The sequence below is a fragment of the Hippocampus guttulatus genome, chromosome 10 (genome assembly GCF_054856545.1).
Source record: "Hippocampus guttulatus isolate MCC_2025c chromosome 10, RoL_Hgut_1.0, whole genome shotgun sequence".
Taxonomy (NCBI): Eukaryota; Metazoa; Chordata; class Actinopteri; order Syngnathiformes; family Syngnathidae; genus Hippocampus; species Hippocampus guttulatus.
The window spans coordinates 16,016,324-16,034,343 of NC_141270.1; the positions used below are offsets into that span (position 1 = coordinate 16,016,324).

Consider the following 18,020-nt stretch of genomic DNA (forward strand, 5'->3'; position numbering starts at 1 on the left):
CAGCGCCATATCTATTCCCTTAAAAAGTAATGATAGAACACAATATATTTATTTGTAACTGGAGAGCATGATATTAAATGGATCTATTGTTATTCTTTATCCAACTCCAATTAGAGACTGGATCCAGGATCTGTCTGCCTACGCCACATCCACTTTCCTGCGAGCAGCGGAGCTTGGCACACAGATCAGGGAACCCTGGGTTGTGGCAAATTCCGCCATTTATTTATGGAACTACAACAGGCACTTGCTGGTGACTGGAGACTATAACTGTCTCATCCCCACCTTCCAAAGCCTGGTAGAGATGTTCCAAAAGACGGAGTGCACAGGGTAGGGTCATGCGTTGTAAATTGGTATCCATCACTTAGCGTTTGACGCACTTGACGCAACTGAGAGAAGGTCCTCTGTCATGTCTGTTCAATTAGCAAGCTGCACATTTTTCATTTAATATTTAAAAAGCCTGATTGTTTTTTTTTTTGTGTTTGTTTGTTTTTTTTAAGACCCGTAAAGACACCATTCCAGAACCTGGTCTACTGAAAATAAAAGCACAAACAAGTTTTTCTGTGTCTTGTTGAGACAGTAAGCCCTTAATTTGATATCTGCTTTTCAGGTGGTAATGAGCAGATTTAGTATTGGCTTTTAAGTAGTTGTTAAAATGCAGGTCTGAGTTGATAATTGCACCTATATTTCTATTGCAGCTTTCAATGACATAGAATTAAGGTGAGCGCTGACCTTTGACCTTTGACATCTGATGCCAAAAACAATCACTTCTATCTTTTCTGGGTTGAGCTGGAGAAAATTCTGGTTCATCCACTCATTAATTTGATGAATAAATGTACTTAATGAACATAAGGGAATACAGTCAGGTGATGACACTGAAATGTCAAGATGTTGTGTTGCTCCTTAGTCTGAGCAAGAGGCATCTTGTAAATATTCAATAGAATTGGTCCAAGAATGGAACCTTGTTGAACCCTGCATGTGATCATACTCATGACCACCCAATAAGTAGTAGTCCCTATCTTGCAAGTAATATTTGAACCAATTTAACACAGTGCCAGTTAGTCCCACCCACTGTTCTAGTCTGTCGAGCAGTATATTATGATCAACTGTGTCAAAATGGAGCACTGAGATCTCGCAATACCAAGATGTTGTTTTTGAACATGTCATCACGAGTCTCAGTGCTGTGATGTGGAGAAAAATCCAGGCTGGAATGCATTCAAGAGATTGTTTTGCATCTTATAACAGAATATGTTGAAAAACAGCCCTTGCAATGATTTTTTTCCCAGAAAAATGAAAGATTTGATATGGGCCTGCAGTTACTTTTTGTTGGCGCATCCAAGTTAGGTTTTTTCAGAACTGCTTTCATTACTGCAGTTTAAGGCCAGGGGAAACTGCCCTGATTGACATCGACTGCCCACATCGACATTGTACTCCAAGTTTAAGTGACTTAACATTCCCAAAATGGTTAATACAGACCATTCATGTTGTCATCCCTAGAAATCATGCTCTGTTGGTCCTCCTTTGTGATGCCGTTGCTCGAGGTTTGTACCAGCATCTAGCTGTCCCAGATAACATGGAACAAGCCTATCCACAAGAGAAGGGAAAAGTAAAATCAGAGAAAGCCATCGTTAGTCAAGCTGCTGTGCTTGACCCTGATGCACTCCTTAAGGTCCAAAAAGCTTTTGAGGTATGTCAGTGTGTGTAATGTGTTAGTGGGATGCTCCAGTGTTTTAGTTTCAGTTTGGAAGAGCAATTCTAGATCTTCGAAAAGTTTAATTTTGTTCTCACAAAACACGACATTGTACCATATATCTTGTAAAAAATAACTTTAAATAACCTTAAACAATGGTTTGTCTTCACTCTTAGCTGTGTAACTACGCCCTTTCCATATCCAATGGCAACACCATAGGAGAGGCAGTACCCATTGCTGTCCAGAAGCAACTGGTGGCTACATGGGCTCAGATCAAAATCCTCTTGCAGCAGCAGACTGGCTGCCAAACGGATACAGATGAAAAGGTACCATTCTCTCTGTCAACCCCCGATAGTAATCTCTTGGGTCAAAATCAATTCCTCATCAAATATAGCATTTCACTGTCTTTGCACGATATTTCTGGTATCAACGACATGTGAGACAATGCAGATGATGTGCTTCTGTTGGCTTCATCAAGCCTAAATCTTCTCTCCCTTCATAACTCAGTTTAATGTGGTTTGGATGAGAATTGACATTGCCAAATATGAGGCAGTGGTCTTCGATAGAAGTTCAAGTATCTTGTGGGGTTTTTCATGAGTCAGGGAAGAATGGTTGTCAGAATGATGCAGTGTCTGCAGTAATGCGGCCTCTGCATCAGTGTGTATGAAGGAAGAGCTCAGCTTGATAGACATCTTAATCTACATTCTTATCCTGACCTCTGGTCACGGGTTCTTAATGGTGACTGAAACAAGAAGCTCATTGATACAAATGTGAGAAATTAGTTTTATTGATCCGGCTCTCTTTAGCGATAGGGTGAGAAGCTTGATTATGTGGGAGGAGCTCAAAGTAGAGCGGATGTTCCTTCACATACAGGAGCCAGTTGTTCGGATGCCTCCTGGACGCCTCCCAGGTGAGGTGTTCTGGGCACGTCCCATAGGAAGGAGGCCCCAGATGACCCCCGGACAATCCGGAGAGCCTATTACCTCCCAGATCTCCTGGAAAATCCTCCAAATTCATTTGGAGGGGCTGGACGAAGTTGGTGGGGAGAGGGAAGTCTAAGTTACCCTGGTTAAACTGCTGCCACCTTGCCCTGACCCCAGATAAACACAAGAAAATGGATGGATGGATACCTGATCCATAGTAGGAATTGTATATTGTCCGACTTGTAATATGATAGATTACAATATATAGTATAGTATGTTAACTGTGATATACTGTACATAGGTCACCTATAGTATACTGGAATTCACAGTTTGAGTTCCTATTTTTCCTAAACAAAAAAACTTGTTTTGAACCGACAAATCTGCCTTTTCCTTCAGTAACGGGGTGGATTGCCTCCATACCCAGAAAGATAGGTCACAAACTTGCCTTGAGAAAGACTTTGCTGTTGCTACATGGCAGTGCATCAAAACTTGAAAGTGTTGTCTTTGGCTTTGTCTTGACACCAACGGCATCTATTCTAATAGTTTCCCTCATTAGCTACTTTTTCTCACAGAGCAGTCATTCATTATTGCATCTTGCTAACTTTACTTTGTTGGGACGGGGGTGGGGGATTTTGGGAGCTCTGGAAAAAAAAAGACGACATGGCTTTAAATGTAAATAAGCTCAACAGCACACCGATTGGTTTGTGAGGATGTTAAAAAGGACATACTCATGGACTTTGAAAATGAAAGTGCATCTCCCATTCGTTATGAATTCTGAACTTTGCTCCACCCACATTATGCACTGTCTGTCATTACTTTTGTTATTTCCACCTACAGTGGTAGCATAGTATGCACAGCTTATAGTGTCACAAAAAATGACTTGTTTGTCACAAAAACTGATTGATAGGTTCCCTTACTCCTACATCCTTGAGCTGTTTTTTTTTGTCCAAACTAATTAGATTTGTTCCTTACCAGGCATACTGAGTACCGCAATGCTACAGTGTAATAAATGGTGTGAATTTATAATTGCAATCCATCATTCCTCCACTCCTGTTCTTTTAACTAGTCTTGCTTTATAAATAAGTGAGTTTGTTTTATGATTTAATATGCATAGATTTGGGAAATACAGTATTTAATAATTACATGGCACAGGCACATACAGTACCTGCGAAATCCAGCACTGGTATAATAAGATCCGGTCATACAAATAATCATAAAAAAAAAGATCATAATTAAGGATGGTCAATGCCATTTTTTTTCAGACCAATATCAGGATTCACTCTTAAGTACTCACTGATATCAATACCACTAGTATGTGTGATTCAGTACATAGAATTTAAATGAACCTTTCTGTCTTTCTGACACACATGATGATTCACCAATGTGTCAAATGGCCACAATGTAACACAAACTACTGGCAAAGAAGATTTATTCAATGGCAGATTTTTTATTAATTATCAGTGGCTGGTATCGCCATCCTTCACGCTTACCCAATACCTTGAAATTAGGCCAGTGTTTGTACTTGCCCATACCTATAATAATAATAATGGATTGACCACTATAAAAATAAACATGTATTGTTAAGTGATTGCCTTAATATATGATATAAGCTAAACTTGTAAGTCAAAAATGTTTGTATGGATCTCTTCTGTTGAACCCTTACAGCACAAGTTTACTTAAAGATGTATTCAGTGAATATGTGCTCAGAAGATCAGTGTGTCCAACTTCAAGTATAAAGATAGTTCTTGTTCCAACTTGACAGAATGAAGAAATGTCACCTATGACTCGTGTGCTGATTGCAGTAGAGATGCTTCAGTCCTATAAAGATTCCAGTCCTTCGGAGGGTTATGATCCCAGTCTCTCAACAGTATGTACCTGCATCTTGGTCTGTTTCAACTTGTTTCACCAGTTTACTACGTTGGGCTTTCCGATGGCTTCAGAATGACTTAACCGTAATGAACTTAACACCTGTCCAAAATTTTTTCTCCCCTTGGTTATCTTTCTTTTCATTTTTCTTTATAAGCTCCACTCAATCTTTGCTCTGTCTGTTAATTTGCGTTTCTATATCCCCCCCCCCCCGCTGCCTTCTCATAACTCTATAGATGTTCTATTCACCGTAGTATTTCTTCATTCCTTATTATGCCTCATCTGTATCCATGATTAACATCATTATTTTTGATGCTCTTTTACTCCCTTATCATTTTGACTCTCTCTCTCTCTCTCCCTCCCTCTCTATATGTCGCTTGCTCTCGCTCTCTTTTCTAACATTCACATGTGACATTAGTTGTCCAATAATCACTTAATCACTCCTTTCCCATACTCTTACATATTTTCTTTCATTTACTGTTCCTTTTTTGTCTCTTGTCACAAAAAGCTGGTGACCATGGTGTCGAATTGCAACTGGACTGATGCTGTGGTGGAGTTACAGACGTGGTGTCAGCTTGCTGCCTTCTGCCACCATGCCAAGGAATACAGTTTGGTCCTGAGCTGCACTGAAAGAGCGATGCAGCTCGAGGATGCAGCATCCAAGTGTCTTAATACCACCCCTTGTCTTTTGTAAGTACAATTACCTTTTGATTTAGATGTTACCTGAAGTAGTTGATAGACTGATAAATACCGTTTGTGTATGGGACGCAGCGCTTCATGTCAGTGAACACATTTTATTGAAATAATTTGCGGATGAGTTTTTCAGACCTTTGGTCATATCATTGGGAAGGGGGTGGGGGGTTGTGTTGCAAGCTTTGGAGTTCGCCAGACTTATATGTAATCTTTTCCTGGTTAATCTTCTTACTTTCCTAGGTATGGTTTACCGGCAGTGAATGAGATGCTGAGCACAGCAGCCTGTTTGAGGGGGTTGAGTTCAATCCATGAGTCCATTGGAGATGTACATATTTACAAGACAGCCATGGACATGCTTCTGTCTAGTGTCAGGTGCTGTGTTTGTATGTGTACTGATTTAACACCTCGCGCCCAATTTGTTGAAGGATCCTAATTCAGTCATTCAGCCTCACACTTATGAAACATGCGATAATGTATATTTTCTTCACAGGTATGCACAAAAGGCTGGGCATTCAGAACTTTGTTTTACAGCCGCCAGGCATTACTGGAACAATTGCCTACCCCTAACACATTCACCAGAGGAAAGACACCAGCTCAAAGAGCCGTTGGAGGCAATTCTCAATGCCCTGCTTCACACTTATCCCAAACATACAAATGTATGATGACTCTCTTTCTTTCACCGTATTGACACCGGCACTGAGACATTTATTTTTCACTGTGGGAATATGCGTGACAAGGGCCTCTTGCCAATATTGGCAGACAGCATTTTTGATGAGTGAAATTGGTTTCTTTTCTGTCAGTATGAGTACACAGACAGCAGGGATCCTGACCAATTCATTTCTTTTGAAATGGTGACATGTGGCGAAGCTGAGGAGTAAGAAAGCCTCCCCATGGCAACTCTTCTAGAAAGCAACTTTTCCATTGCAAAACGCAAAATAAGCCGAGCGAAATGTTAATTATCTAAGGACTCAAAATGTGTCTCTTGCTGTCTCTCTCTCTCTCTCTCTCTCTTGCTCTTGCTCTCACTCTGTCTCTGTCTCTCTTGTCACGTTGTCTATCATTCACTGATGACACTTCTTAATTGCCTTTTTGTCCAGTATTTTGCTTAATCATTCCTTGATCACACTCTTATTTTCATATTTTCTCTCACTCTTCCCTTTACGTTTTATCTATCTATCTATCGATCTATATTTATATAGAGATAGATATATATATAGTGGCTTGTGAAAGTATTCCGCCGACTTGAACTTTTCAACCCTTTGCCACATTTGAGGCTTCAAACAAAGATATACTAGAATAATAAATATATTTGTGAAAAGTCAACACAAAGTGGGACAGTTTCTCAATGATCCACACACACACACACACACACTACTAGTTTATACTTGGCCTAAAATAAAGAAGCATGTGTCTAAAAAACAGTGGAACATACAAAAAAGGGTCATGAACAATAAAGCCGAATACTGTACATGTATATGGTACTGAAGTGTCAAATAGTGATATTTGTACCAGACAATCAATCCACTTCCGTTTTTTTCACATTTAATGTTTCAGAAACAGGACAAAGTGAAACCTTTGCAGAAAGGAGCCCCTCTTGGTAGTTCTAAACCTGAAGCACCAAGTAAGAGCTATGTACATAGATCCTGGCATGGTTGATGTTTTTTTTTTTCAACAGTCGTTATGAAAGAGCTGTTATTCTTGTCTGAGCTGAACAGACACACTTTCTAACATTGCATTTCGGCCTTAATTCTATATTCCTCTGTATATGTTTGTATGTGCCTCTGTGAGCAGATGAAGAAGTCCTAACCCTGAGATCATCGATGTACGGTCTGTTGCTTCAAATATATATTGATAGAACAGATTGCAATGGTGCTCTGCAGCTGTTGGATAATGCAGTTAGGGACATGCCTGGCACCAAACACCGACTGTAAGTAAAACTAATAAAATGGATTAAAAAAACAGAAGAAGGTGAAAGAAATGTTCAAAATTACTGTTTTCTGTTTTTCACAGACTTCTGCTGAAATATCGCATACAGATCAAGGCGCGGCTGGGGGAAAGCGTATTGATGGACATGCAGACCTTACAAGGCAAAGAAGAGCAGAATTGTTCATTAATGTGGCACAAAGCAGCACTGTGTTCTTGCAACGTAACACAGCAGCTGACCTGCTATCAGAAATCAGTCACCTCTCTCATGGTAAGTAAAGATAATGCTGCAACAGTGACACTTACGTTCTGAATTTTAAGTATACCGGTAGCCTTTGGGGGTCCATAAAAAACATGAGTTTTTACCCCCATCTTGTGGAATCAAGATATCATTACAGCTGTTGAAGGGAGGTATGGTCAAATAACTGCTATATTTGCATGATTCTTCTGTTTTCTTTATTTAAAATTCTGCATATATGATGGCATTCAAGTCTGAGGAAAATCAATGGCAAAAGGTCAGCTTCCTGCTGGCATTTGGAGCATGGCTGTACTGTCACAACTTGTCCACAGAGGAGGCTCAGCACCAAGTTCAGTGGGCCATTGACATTCTTCTACATTTGGAAACAGATCAGTCAGAAAATTCAGGTACCACTCGGTGACTTAAGTTGCTCGACATATTACTGTTAATTTAGTTCATTTGTTGAATTCTCTTTTTCTTTTGGCTTTCATTTATACAGGTGGACCTGTGTCAGGTGAGTATAATTTCTGTCTGCTGTGGACTAAGTTACCGTATTTTCCGCACTAAAAGGCGTACCTAAAAGCCTTCCATTTTCTTAAAAGCTCACAGCGCGCCTTGTGTATGGTTATTACGGTAATATGTCGAGCCCCAAAATGTCTCCTTGTTCGAGACATGCTTACAACGCAGAGTTCAAACTTAAGACGATCGGTTTCGCAGTTGAACACAGAAAAAGAGCAGTGGCATGAGAGTTCAACGTTAACGAGTCAATGTTACAACTTGCTGTTGGTTAAGCATACCTGTCAACTTTTCAGAGCACCAACCTGTGTAAACTACCAAAAAAATCCTTATAAAGAGCAAACAATCCTTATAAGATACCAAAGCATTTTATATGTCAAAATAACGGCAGAAAAAAACCCACGAAATTGTCAATGATATTTTTTGTAGATCTCCATAATACAATGTCTGGTTAATGTATAATCATCATTCTACTGAGTGGCATTACTGTGTTCAGAGTTGTATTCCTGCGTTACTTTTCTCACCAACTCCAAATGCTGACCCATCGGCTCGAAGTTACAGCATCCATTCATATTTACTTTGGAAATGAAAGCATTCGAGTAGACTAGCACCATTCTGGGCAAAAGCAAACGGAACTACCTGTTAGGGGGGGGGGGGGGGGGCGGAAATTTTCAGAATCCGTATGATTTGTGCGATACGGCCATATACGTAAGGTTCACCACAAACTCCGTATGAACTATGGCTAAACCGTATGAGTTGACAGGTATGGTTAAGTGAACTGTGTCGCTGCTTTATTAAATAAGTTTTACTGACCTCTGATCGTCGCTATATAAATCAGGGTGTGGTGTAGTGTAGAGTTCTGTTGGCATTTCCTTGAGCATAGCTCCATCTAGTGGATGTATTGTAGATTGCGTCTTATAATGCAGTGCGTTCAATATATGAAAAAAATTACAAAATAGGCCATTCATTGAAAGTGCGCCTCCTAACCCAGTGTGCCTTTCAGTGTGGAAAATACGGTAATATTTTTTTTTAAACTTGAGCTTTATAAAGAGAATGGCTGAATGTATTTTTATTTTATTTATTATTTATTTCAACCGGTAAATTGAAAAGTCAGTCACAATTCGGTACAGACAGCATCATTTGGTTGCATGAAGACGGCATTGCACTGCAGCAGGAGGAAGGTCCTGTCATTTCTTAATTAAAGGCATTTTTCCGCATTAGGCAAATCCTGGCAATAAATATCAAACTTCAAAACTTAGCATGTTTGTGTTATGCTCAACATGTAGTTTTCTGGGTGTTTGATAGGGTGATGTGTGAGGTGATGTGGCGTGCTCCTTTTTCTATTTCTGCGTGATCACTGTTTTGTTCATCATGTTTTTCTGCAGTCCACAACCCAAAGGGATTGTGTCATTTACTTTTTTGTTGGCTACCTTGTGAGTGCACATTTGCCTACTCATTCCTACAAAGTATTTTGTAAATATGTACCAGGGTGAATGCCATTGGAGTCACAGCTTTTCCTACACTCCCGTCCTCTTATTTTTCTGTCATAACCTTGCTCTGTAGATAAGACAACTCCTTATCTGTTTGGATTTTTTCTTCATTTTTCTGTCTAGAAGAAGACTCACAGGAGATGGATCCGGGCTCAGTAAAATGTGAAACTCTAGCTGTTGTTCAAGGACTGTCATTCGCACAGACTCTGTCCAGTGTGAGAGAGGTGCAACGCCTTGACAGCTTGGTACAAGCACACACTCTGCTTGCTGTCATGGCAGACAGAAATTCATCCGAGCACCAGTTCAACCTGCTCAGAGCATACGACTTTGTTCTCCAAATATGGCAGGTGAGTATGTTGGGTAGGGACGGGGTTTATTTATGGAAAGCTTTTAAAATAGTTTGCTTTTAAATGTATTTAACCTTGACCTATCCAGATAGAACTAGTGATGGGCACGTCAGTCCGACAATCATAATTCAGGCCAGCCCAGTCTATCGTCGGTGGCAATGTGCAAAGTATCAAGCAGAGCTAAAGTGTTCAGTGGTAGAATACAGTGCTATACTGTAACAGTTGTGCAGTTTGTGCAGATAATCATTGCACCATTTTAAAGTGACCAGTAGCGGTATTTGTAGAGCAAGTTTAAGTGTGCACTTGTACATGTGCTGCTTTTTGAATCGTGACATGTTGACATCTACCAGTATATCAATTTTAATCTCACGATATCGCGATATTAACATACATGATGTCCCTACAACGCATTGTATGCTCAAAACTATTATACCCATGATTTTCTTTCCTTCATGTGTGGGGTCTCTTAGGGATCTTACTGAATGTACAGCCATGCTATTGGCAGTCATGAACGAATCAGTGACAAAGAAGAGTGGCGTAGAAGAACGGCGAAGCAAAAAGACATTAAGCAATAGGAGAAAGATGCTCCAGAATCCTTCAGAAACGTGGCAAATCATGAATCTTAATGTGGAATATATTTAATGCCCAAGATATTCATTAAGAGTTTGAAATTATTGCTTTAAAATGTTTTTTTCAGATAAACAGGTATTACCTTTTGATTGCTCACAACTGCCAATAATTCAAATAGCCATATCAGTAAAATTAATGTATTTTCAAAAAGTACATTCTACAGGTTATACATTTACCGTTGTTTATCAATTGATAAAAATGTTGATTTATCAACATAACGGTGGGGAAATGGTGACAAAATGGGCTAATTGTACACCACATGTAGAAAACCGAACTGGCCCAACGATTGAGCCCTGAGGCATCCCACGTAGCCACCCACAAGTCATGAAGTTCTTTCTTCATTAAATGAAGTATTGCAAATATGGGAATTGTTTATCTTTGCAGGTGTCAACAGCAGTTGTTTCTGTGACTCCGAGTGAATTTCCAAAAGGCCTGTGTCCCACTCCTGCTGGGAACAAAAAAGACAAGGGCAAAGGCAAAAAAGTGAAAGATGTACTTTACTCCTCCTTTTTTTCATATGAGTGATTTACTTTGAAAAGTGTTTTCGATGAGGTATACATTATTTTTTGTGTGTATCATCTGCATGGACCAGCCGACCCCACCAGAAGTGACTCCCAAGCCTGTCTTGGATTCCACTCATCCTTCTACTCTGGAGTACTGGGTTAAATACAATTGCTCGGATCAGGTCCGTTACACGTTCAAAACTAATTGTAACCCACAGTGCATCAGCATTCACAGCATTACAAATCAGGTAAGGTGACTAAAAATACTTGTTCACCAAATGTTTCTATCGCTTGCAAAAGGATAGGATTCATTTATACAATAGAACGTTTTTTTAATTGCTTTTGTTAAAACGATGACATTTTATGTGCCTATCGTTAGACCCAGAGTTTGTTTTATCTTGATCTTCTGGAAAAGGAGCTCCACTCGCTCTCACTGAACCACCTGACTCTACCTGTTATGCACCTAGCTGAAACATTTGCTCATGACCTCTTGGAAAGGATGAGCCTATCTGATCTGTATCGACTCAGGTAAAAGCACTGACACGTTCCTACTTTTTCATACTAATCCTCACACTGACAGTTGGATCGGTCTAAATGGGGAAGGTCATGTGTGAAATGTCAAAAGTGGTCAGAAACTTACACCAAAATAATACTAATTTGTGGATGGGATTTTAAAAAAACATGGGTTAATTGGTTTCATTCATGGCCACATTTTAGAAATATGCAATCGGCCATCAGGCATTATGATGTTGGATGCACATCACATATTTTTCTTTTTGCCCTTCTCTCCTTACCAGAATAGTAAAGACCTGCTGTCAACTTGGCATGGAGTCTCATTGCTCATATCACGAGAGTCTGTTGAATCTGATGAAAATACAGGAAGAAGAACAAATCAGGTGTGTTAAGGACTAATATGTGTATGTTTTGTTTTGTTTTTTGTACACGTTGCATCATTTGCCAACAGTAAATTGTATTCACCACCTTAGGTGCCACGGAGCAATCACTCTTTTACAGGAGAGAAGACGCCTTTACACGTCGCATAATCAGGTCAGCCCAAAAAAGCTTTTCTGCTTTATTGATACATCAACTGCTGCATATTCACACACAATGATAACACTTTGTCTATTTATGCAGTGTGTTCCAAAATATTCATAAAAATAGATTAAGAACCACTGATATAGATATATAGGACATTGATCACATGTTTTTGTGAAAAAGGTTTTGAGTTGTTTATCCTGGTCTTTTTGTGATTCTTATTTATTTATTTGTTTATTTTACTTCACAGAAACTTGCCATTTGAATGAATGTATTTTGACTTTATATGTACATAATGCCTAAAAGCGCCCTTTTGGCAGTAGACGCCATAGTTGTTAATGTAAGAACTTGTCATTTTGATTATTATCGGAAATGACTGGATATCAGCTCTGAAATCAAGAGCTATTTTTGTTGTCATCATTATCTTTGTCCAAGAAACTGAAGAAACCAGGGTGGACTAACGCTTTTCCCATGACTGTATCATGTCAAATAATTCGCCCCTTACAGAAATCAGATACGGAGTCACATTTACAGAGGAAGAATTTTTTCCGGTTGAATATTTGGGTTGACAAAGCAGAGGTCTGCCTGGAGATGGGACTGTACCAAGGAGCCCGGCAACTGCTGGCAGAAGCTCAGTTGGTTGCATTAGTGAGTTCAGAGAATTGCCATGAAAGTGAGAAAAAGTTTAGATCTTGTCATGTTAATTTGCTTTGTTTATTCAAATTAGGAATTTGAAGACCAGACTGTCATGCCAAGAATCTTGCTTGGTATGGCTACTCTTGCTTGTGATGAGCATAACTACCCGCAGGCCCTTTATCTTCTGGATAAGGCCCAAGCCCTAGGTGGGGACGAGCACTTTTGGTACAAGTTTACACTCACAAAGGTGGCTGCTGTGGTTGGCCAGAGACTCCATGATGCACAAGCCAAGGTAAAGATGACATTTTAATTAGGCAATTTCCCCAAATTGTTTTTAACATTAGCAGACATTTATTTTTAACAGATTGATCAGATCATCAAGCAAGGATGTGAGGCTTTGACAGTGGTTCTGAAGCAAAGGGTTAATCGAGTCTCAGAGATCACCTTTTTAATTGCATCATTGGAAATGAGGTAAATTGACTTATTCATCCAGCAAAATATTTAAGATATACATTCTAACAAAATGATTTAATAGTTTAAAAATATGATTCCTTTGAGGGAAACTTTGGCTGTGTTTGGAGTGTGTGACATATTCGATCAGATTCAAGAAAAAATATATATCTATATATGCATGCAAACACTTTATTTTTCTTCTTTCTACCCCCCAATTTTGCTGCTGTAGACAAATAAAGGTTATCTTATCTTATATCTCATAATGTCATTTGTGCTGTGTCCCAGGGGTGCCATTGAGTGTTTAAGTGCCATGTCTGACAGTGATCCTGGAGTTGCACTGTCCACTAAGGAACTGCAGATGCTAAAAGCTGCGTGTGATACACTCGGGCAATGTGCAAAGGTTTTCACTCAACTCAACTACAGAGACCATGCTGCAAAGAGCAATGAAGAGTGCACATATGGTCTGAGGTCAGTAAGGGCAAAGTTACTCCAGATTTTGATTTGAGTGTCATTGGGAAGAAAATGCAGCAATGTAAGATATTCATGTTTTAAAAGGAAAAGGTGTGGATACAGTCCTCATAAACACTGTGTTAACCCTTTTGGGCAAGGAGTTCATCCGAACAAGTGCCACTGGTATCATCTTCAGTTTTTTTAAAATTTTGTTTTATGCGTACTAATTCTGTCTGTGTACAGATATTAACTTGAACAAACGCATAAAAAGGCAAGAACATGATGTGGAATTATGTATGATGGATGGATTTTTCATGAATTATTATGTACAGCGGGGGTGTCCAAAGTCGGTCCTCAAGGGTCGCTGTCCTGCCTGTTTTCCAGCTCTCCCAGGAGCAACACACCTGATTCAAATAATCAGGATCGTTCTAATGCTGCTTCACAGCTGGCTGATGACCTGATCATCTGAATCAGGTGTGTTGCAGCCGAGAAAGCTGGAAAACAGGCAGGAGGTTGGCCCTCCAGGCCCGGAGCTGGACATGCCTGATGTACAGTATTAATCATTTAGGAATGAAACGAACAATATTTCAAGTCAGAAGTGGAGTGCCAACCGTATTTTCCACACTAAAAGGCGCACTGGATTATGAGGCGCACCTTCAATGAGTGGCCTATTTTGTAAATTTTTTCATATATTGGACGCACCGGATTAGAAAACCCAATCTACAATACATCCACTAGATAGAGCTACGCTCAAGGAAATGCAAACAGAAGGATCAGATGTCAGTCAAGTGTTTATTTATTCCTTTGTTGTGTATTCACAAACGAGGCAATCACAAAATAAATTCTGTATGGGGGTTATAGAATTAATTTTGTGATTTCCTTGCTTGATTTCCGGTTTTGCTGCAATATTTTCAATTTTCGTAGTTTCATTGAGGTAATCGTTAATTTACGTTTTTCGGAGGTGGTCATGAACGCCGTTCGAGTCGAACGGAAGAAGAGAAGGCACCTAGACGGACAAAGACATACCTGTATTTGTTGAGACTGTGAAAACCATTAATAAAGTGTGTGTTTTCAAAAAACAACACTACAGCTCTCCTTTTTTCGGAGCTGCAACAAAAACCTATTTCATAAAGCAGCGACACAGTTCACTGAACCAACAGCAAGTTATAACATTGTAAGCATGTCTCCAGCAAGGAGCCATTTTGGGGTTGACATATTACCGGATTTTAAGGCACGCTGTGAGCTTTTAAGAAAATGAAAGCCTTTTAGGTGTGCCTTTTAGTGCGGAAAATACATTTTATAGAAACATTTGTGTAATCATGGACAAAAAGCAGTTGTGTGCACATTTGGGATGAAGGAGTCTATGGGTGGGATAAAAAGTCACATCAATGGATAGCTTAGCGTATGATTTTATTCGTTTTGTGTTTGTTTTGCTGATAACTGACTCTCGACCATTTCTCTCACACTATGATGTTGTCTTTTGAAAACATAATCAACCCTCTGAAGATTTCTGGCCAATAAGGCTACAGACAAAAAGGAGAAGCAGCGTTTTCTGCTCGATGGACTCTCTCACATGCAGTTAGCAATCTCAGAACAAGAACGTGTGGTTTTGAATGCCGAAAACCTGCTCCACCTGCAAGAAGCAGTAAGTAAACTGTACCAAATTTTACACAAAAGCAATCTATGTAATTTTGTCTTGAGTAGAATGTCAACAGTCTGTTGTTTTTCTTTTTTCATTTTGAGAATATTGGGAAGAAAATGTCTGCATATTATGATAGTACTTTGTATTGAAGTTTACGTTTGAATTGGAGAGGGGATGGAATGGAGAGAGGCTTTAATCAACCAATATTAAGATGCATGAAGCACTCAATCAAATGATGAACTCCTGGTTTTTATGTCAGGGAAATTAGATTATATTACAGATATGCAAGATAAAGTTTTCTCACCGGAACCTGTCAACACAATTATACATGTACGTGGATGTCTGAGGGCTTGCGAGCCAGGATGGTTTAGGTGAAACGCTGGCTGATTTATTGGACTGATGGAATCAGGAAAAAAAAACACAAACACCTGCTGGAGAATCAACTATACATTAATTGGTTTTTTGGATCAGATGTCCTGTCAGTGTGGACTCAGCTGTCTGAGAAACAGTGATAACAGTAGATGCCCAGCAGATGGCGCTGCTGCCTTAGTCAGTTTTGGCATGCTTCGTTTAGTGCAGGGGTAGGGAACTCCGGTTCCTCAATAACCACATCATGCCTGTTTTAGATCCCTCCCCACTCCAACACACCTGATTCAAATGATTCCAGTTTTTTTTCTCAGCTCAATTATGGAACTATTCTTTCATCAATGTACAAAAGGTTAAAAAAAATAGGTACTTTTTTTTCTTTGCATAACAAATGTCATTTTACTCTATATTTGTTCAATATAATACTGCAAGTGTGCATCTTTCTTCAGTTAATGATTTCATTACCGAGTATGAACTCACTCGTGTGTATGGATTCTTTTGCCAGAGTTGTGGAGTGATATTGTCACCCAAGTGGACACTACTACGCCTCCGTCTCACCCTGGCAGATGTTTGCTTGGCAATACTGGAGGAACATTGTGAAGAAATAGTAAACCGAGCTTTGGTCAAGGACAAGACTATTGCTGAGATAGCAATTGAAGATTTTATGCGCAGCATTCCCGAAACCAACTCCATTGAGCAGGTAGTTCTTGCATAAACGCTATAAACCCACTTGGAAAAAATATATATACCTGTATATAGAAAAAAACAATAATTTATGGCTATGCATGTTACTTGGTCTTTACATACTGTATAATCAACACAAAAAGATTTCAGAGAAAGAATGCAAAAACTCGAAGATAAGATCTAAATCTGCACAAGGACCGAAGTACAACCACATGTGATGTAATGGGACTAATTTGTATTCCACATTGCATAAATTTTCCCCATTAAAAAAAAAAATCATAGCTATAATCCTGAATTGATTACATTTTCTCTAAATTCTACACAAAACACAATTTATTTATTTATTCATTTATATTTGGCTTGTCTGTGACAGAGGCCGACGCTTTTGCTTCTTCTGCACTCCTCCCTTATCTTCTCTGCTGTCTTTGTCTCGTGTAGTCTTGTGTCTTAACCAATACCCTAACCCCCCGCGGCATTTCTTCCCGAAAATCTGACCATGGGTTTGGTCTGCTGGTCTCTCGACACAATTGAAAAGATTTTCTTGATGTGAAAAGTTGGTGGAGGAGAGCCGGTTTGCCCCAAATGGACAGTTGCAGCTGGATACACCTTGGATTCGTGGAACAAATGGAAGATTGTGTGTCTCATCTACTCTGTCCATGGACGTGCAAGACTTCTGTGTCATTGGAATTCTGATATTAAGTATCCTGCTCTTTGGAGCCGGCGGTTTCCTGATTTATTGTAAAACTCAGTTGATGGAAGCAGCTCTGTTGGAAGTGAACAAGCTGCCGGTCTTTCTAGATGGTGCGACACGAGTGATCATCACTCAGACTCAGACGACGAGCGAATTCAATCTTGAGACCCTGCACAAATCGGTCCAAAACGTAGAGACGTTGGTGAATCATCTTGAAGAAGTGAATGCCAATTCGGCTAATTGATGACCTCTGAGGGGGACCAGCAAGAATTCAAAGTTGACTGGGATTAGTTGAGTTGTTCCCAAAACAACCGTTATCTGGACTGTCTCCTGGAAGTGTTGCTGCAGGACGCTTATCCTTCACCTCCCTCATTCTCCTCAGCTCTACGTTTCTGTTTACGCTGCCAAGGCTGTCTCCATGGCAAAGAGAAGATATATATTGGCTTGCTGGCTGGGACATCGACACAGTCTTCATACTCTAAACAATTCACGACTCAACACAATGCCTACACATCCCTGACACTCCACTGCCTGCGTTGACTTTATCACATGCTCCTCCCCGTGATGGACCAGGTGCAATGCGGATGCACTAGCTTTAAATGGCCGAGCTGGTAGACAGGGTGCCTGGGTGTTGCGCCCCCACCCTTTATGTCCCCCCACCTCCCATGTGCATGTCTTCAAACAGGGATGCCCAAGTTTGGTCCTCAAGAGCCCCTAGCAAGCCTGGTTTAGATATCTCCCTCTTCCTACACGCCTGATTCAACTGGTCAGCTAATCAGCAAGCTCTGAGAGGCCTGATATTGATTGTTGGAGGAGGGAAACATCTAAAACATGCAGGATGGGGCCCTCGAAGAGAGGAGTTGGGCACCCCTACCCCTGTCTTCGAGTTTTGTTGTAATCTCTTCCATCAGGTCATTGTGTATGGAGAGGTCTTTTCCCCGGTCCATATGATGATTGGGCCTTGTTTTTTTTCCTCCCTCATTCCCGTTTTGTTGTTTTTCATCTAAAAAAAATGGGGCACAAAAACAAACCACTAGGCTTTCCGTTCTTTCTCCCTTTGTTAGTCATTATTATTTGCCGTGCTTCTTGTGACTGTGAAGACAAATTCCTTGTATATTTTTATGTACTTGGCCAATAAATCAGATTCTGATTATATTATGAAAATGTGTTTTTTTTTTGTTTTGTTTTCTTCTACTTTCACAAATGTATTACCAAAAAATGAAAAACAACTAAGTGTTCACAGCCTT

The 18,020-nt window shown here is 39.9% G+C and overlaps 1 protein-coding gene across 1 annotated transcript in view; it reads left to right on the top strand.

The window, feature by feature from the left end:
* Window positions 1–18,020, top strand: part of cfap46 (cilia and flagella associated protein 46) — a 47,752-nt gene that overhangs the window by 13,028 nt on the left and 16,704 nt on the right. Inside the window, exons 18-41 of the mRNA XM_086122866.1 lie at window positions 115–327; window positions 1,495–1,684; window positions 1,864–2,013; window positions 4,373–4,477; window positions 4,985–5,166; window positions 5,410–5,541; window positions 5,660–5,825; window positions 6,730–6,790; window positions 6,961–7,096; window positions 7,180–7,363; window positions 7,584–7,737; window positions 9,460–9,696; window positions 9,946–9,978; window positions 10,744–10,796; window positions 10,906–11,064; window positions 11,196–11,344; window positions 11,614–11,712; window positions 11,803–11,863; window positions 12,359–12,499; window positions 12,579–12,779; window positions 12,852–12,958; window positions 13,226–13,408; window positions 14,897–15,035; window positions 15,904–16,098. Coding sequence (XP_085978992.1) covers window positions 115–327; window positions 1,495–1,684; window positions 1,864–2,013; window positions 4,373–4,477; window positions 4,985–5,166; window positions 5,410–5,541; window positions 5,660–5,825; window positions 6,730–6,790; window positions 6,961–7,096; window positions 7,180–7,363; window positions 7,584–7,737; window positions 9,460–9,696; window positions 9,946–9,978; window positions 10,744–10,796; window positions 10,906–11,064; window positions 11,196–11,344; window positions 11,614–11,712; window positions 11,803–11,863; window positions 12,359–12,499; window positions 12,579–12,779; window positions 12,852–12,958; window positions 13,226–13,408; window positions 14,897–15,035; window positions 15,904–16,098 — 3,430 coding nt within the window. The remainder of the gene's footprint in view (window positions 1–114; window positions 328–1,494; window positions 1,685–1,863; window positions 2,014–4,372; window positions 4,478–4,984; window positions 5,167–5,409; window positions 5,542–5,659; window positions 5,826–6,729; window positions 6,791–6,960; window positions 7,097–7,179; window positions 7,364–7,583; window positions 7,738–9,459; window positions 9,697–9,945; window positions 9,979–10,743; window positions 10,797–10,905; window positions 11,065–11,195; window positions 11,345–11,613; window positions 11,713–11,802; window positions 11,864–12,358; window positions 12,500–12,578; window positions 12,780–12,851; window positions 12,959–13,225; window positions 13,409–14,896; window positions 15,036–15,903; window positions 16,099–18,020) is intronic.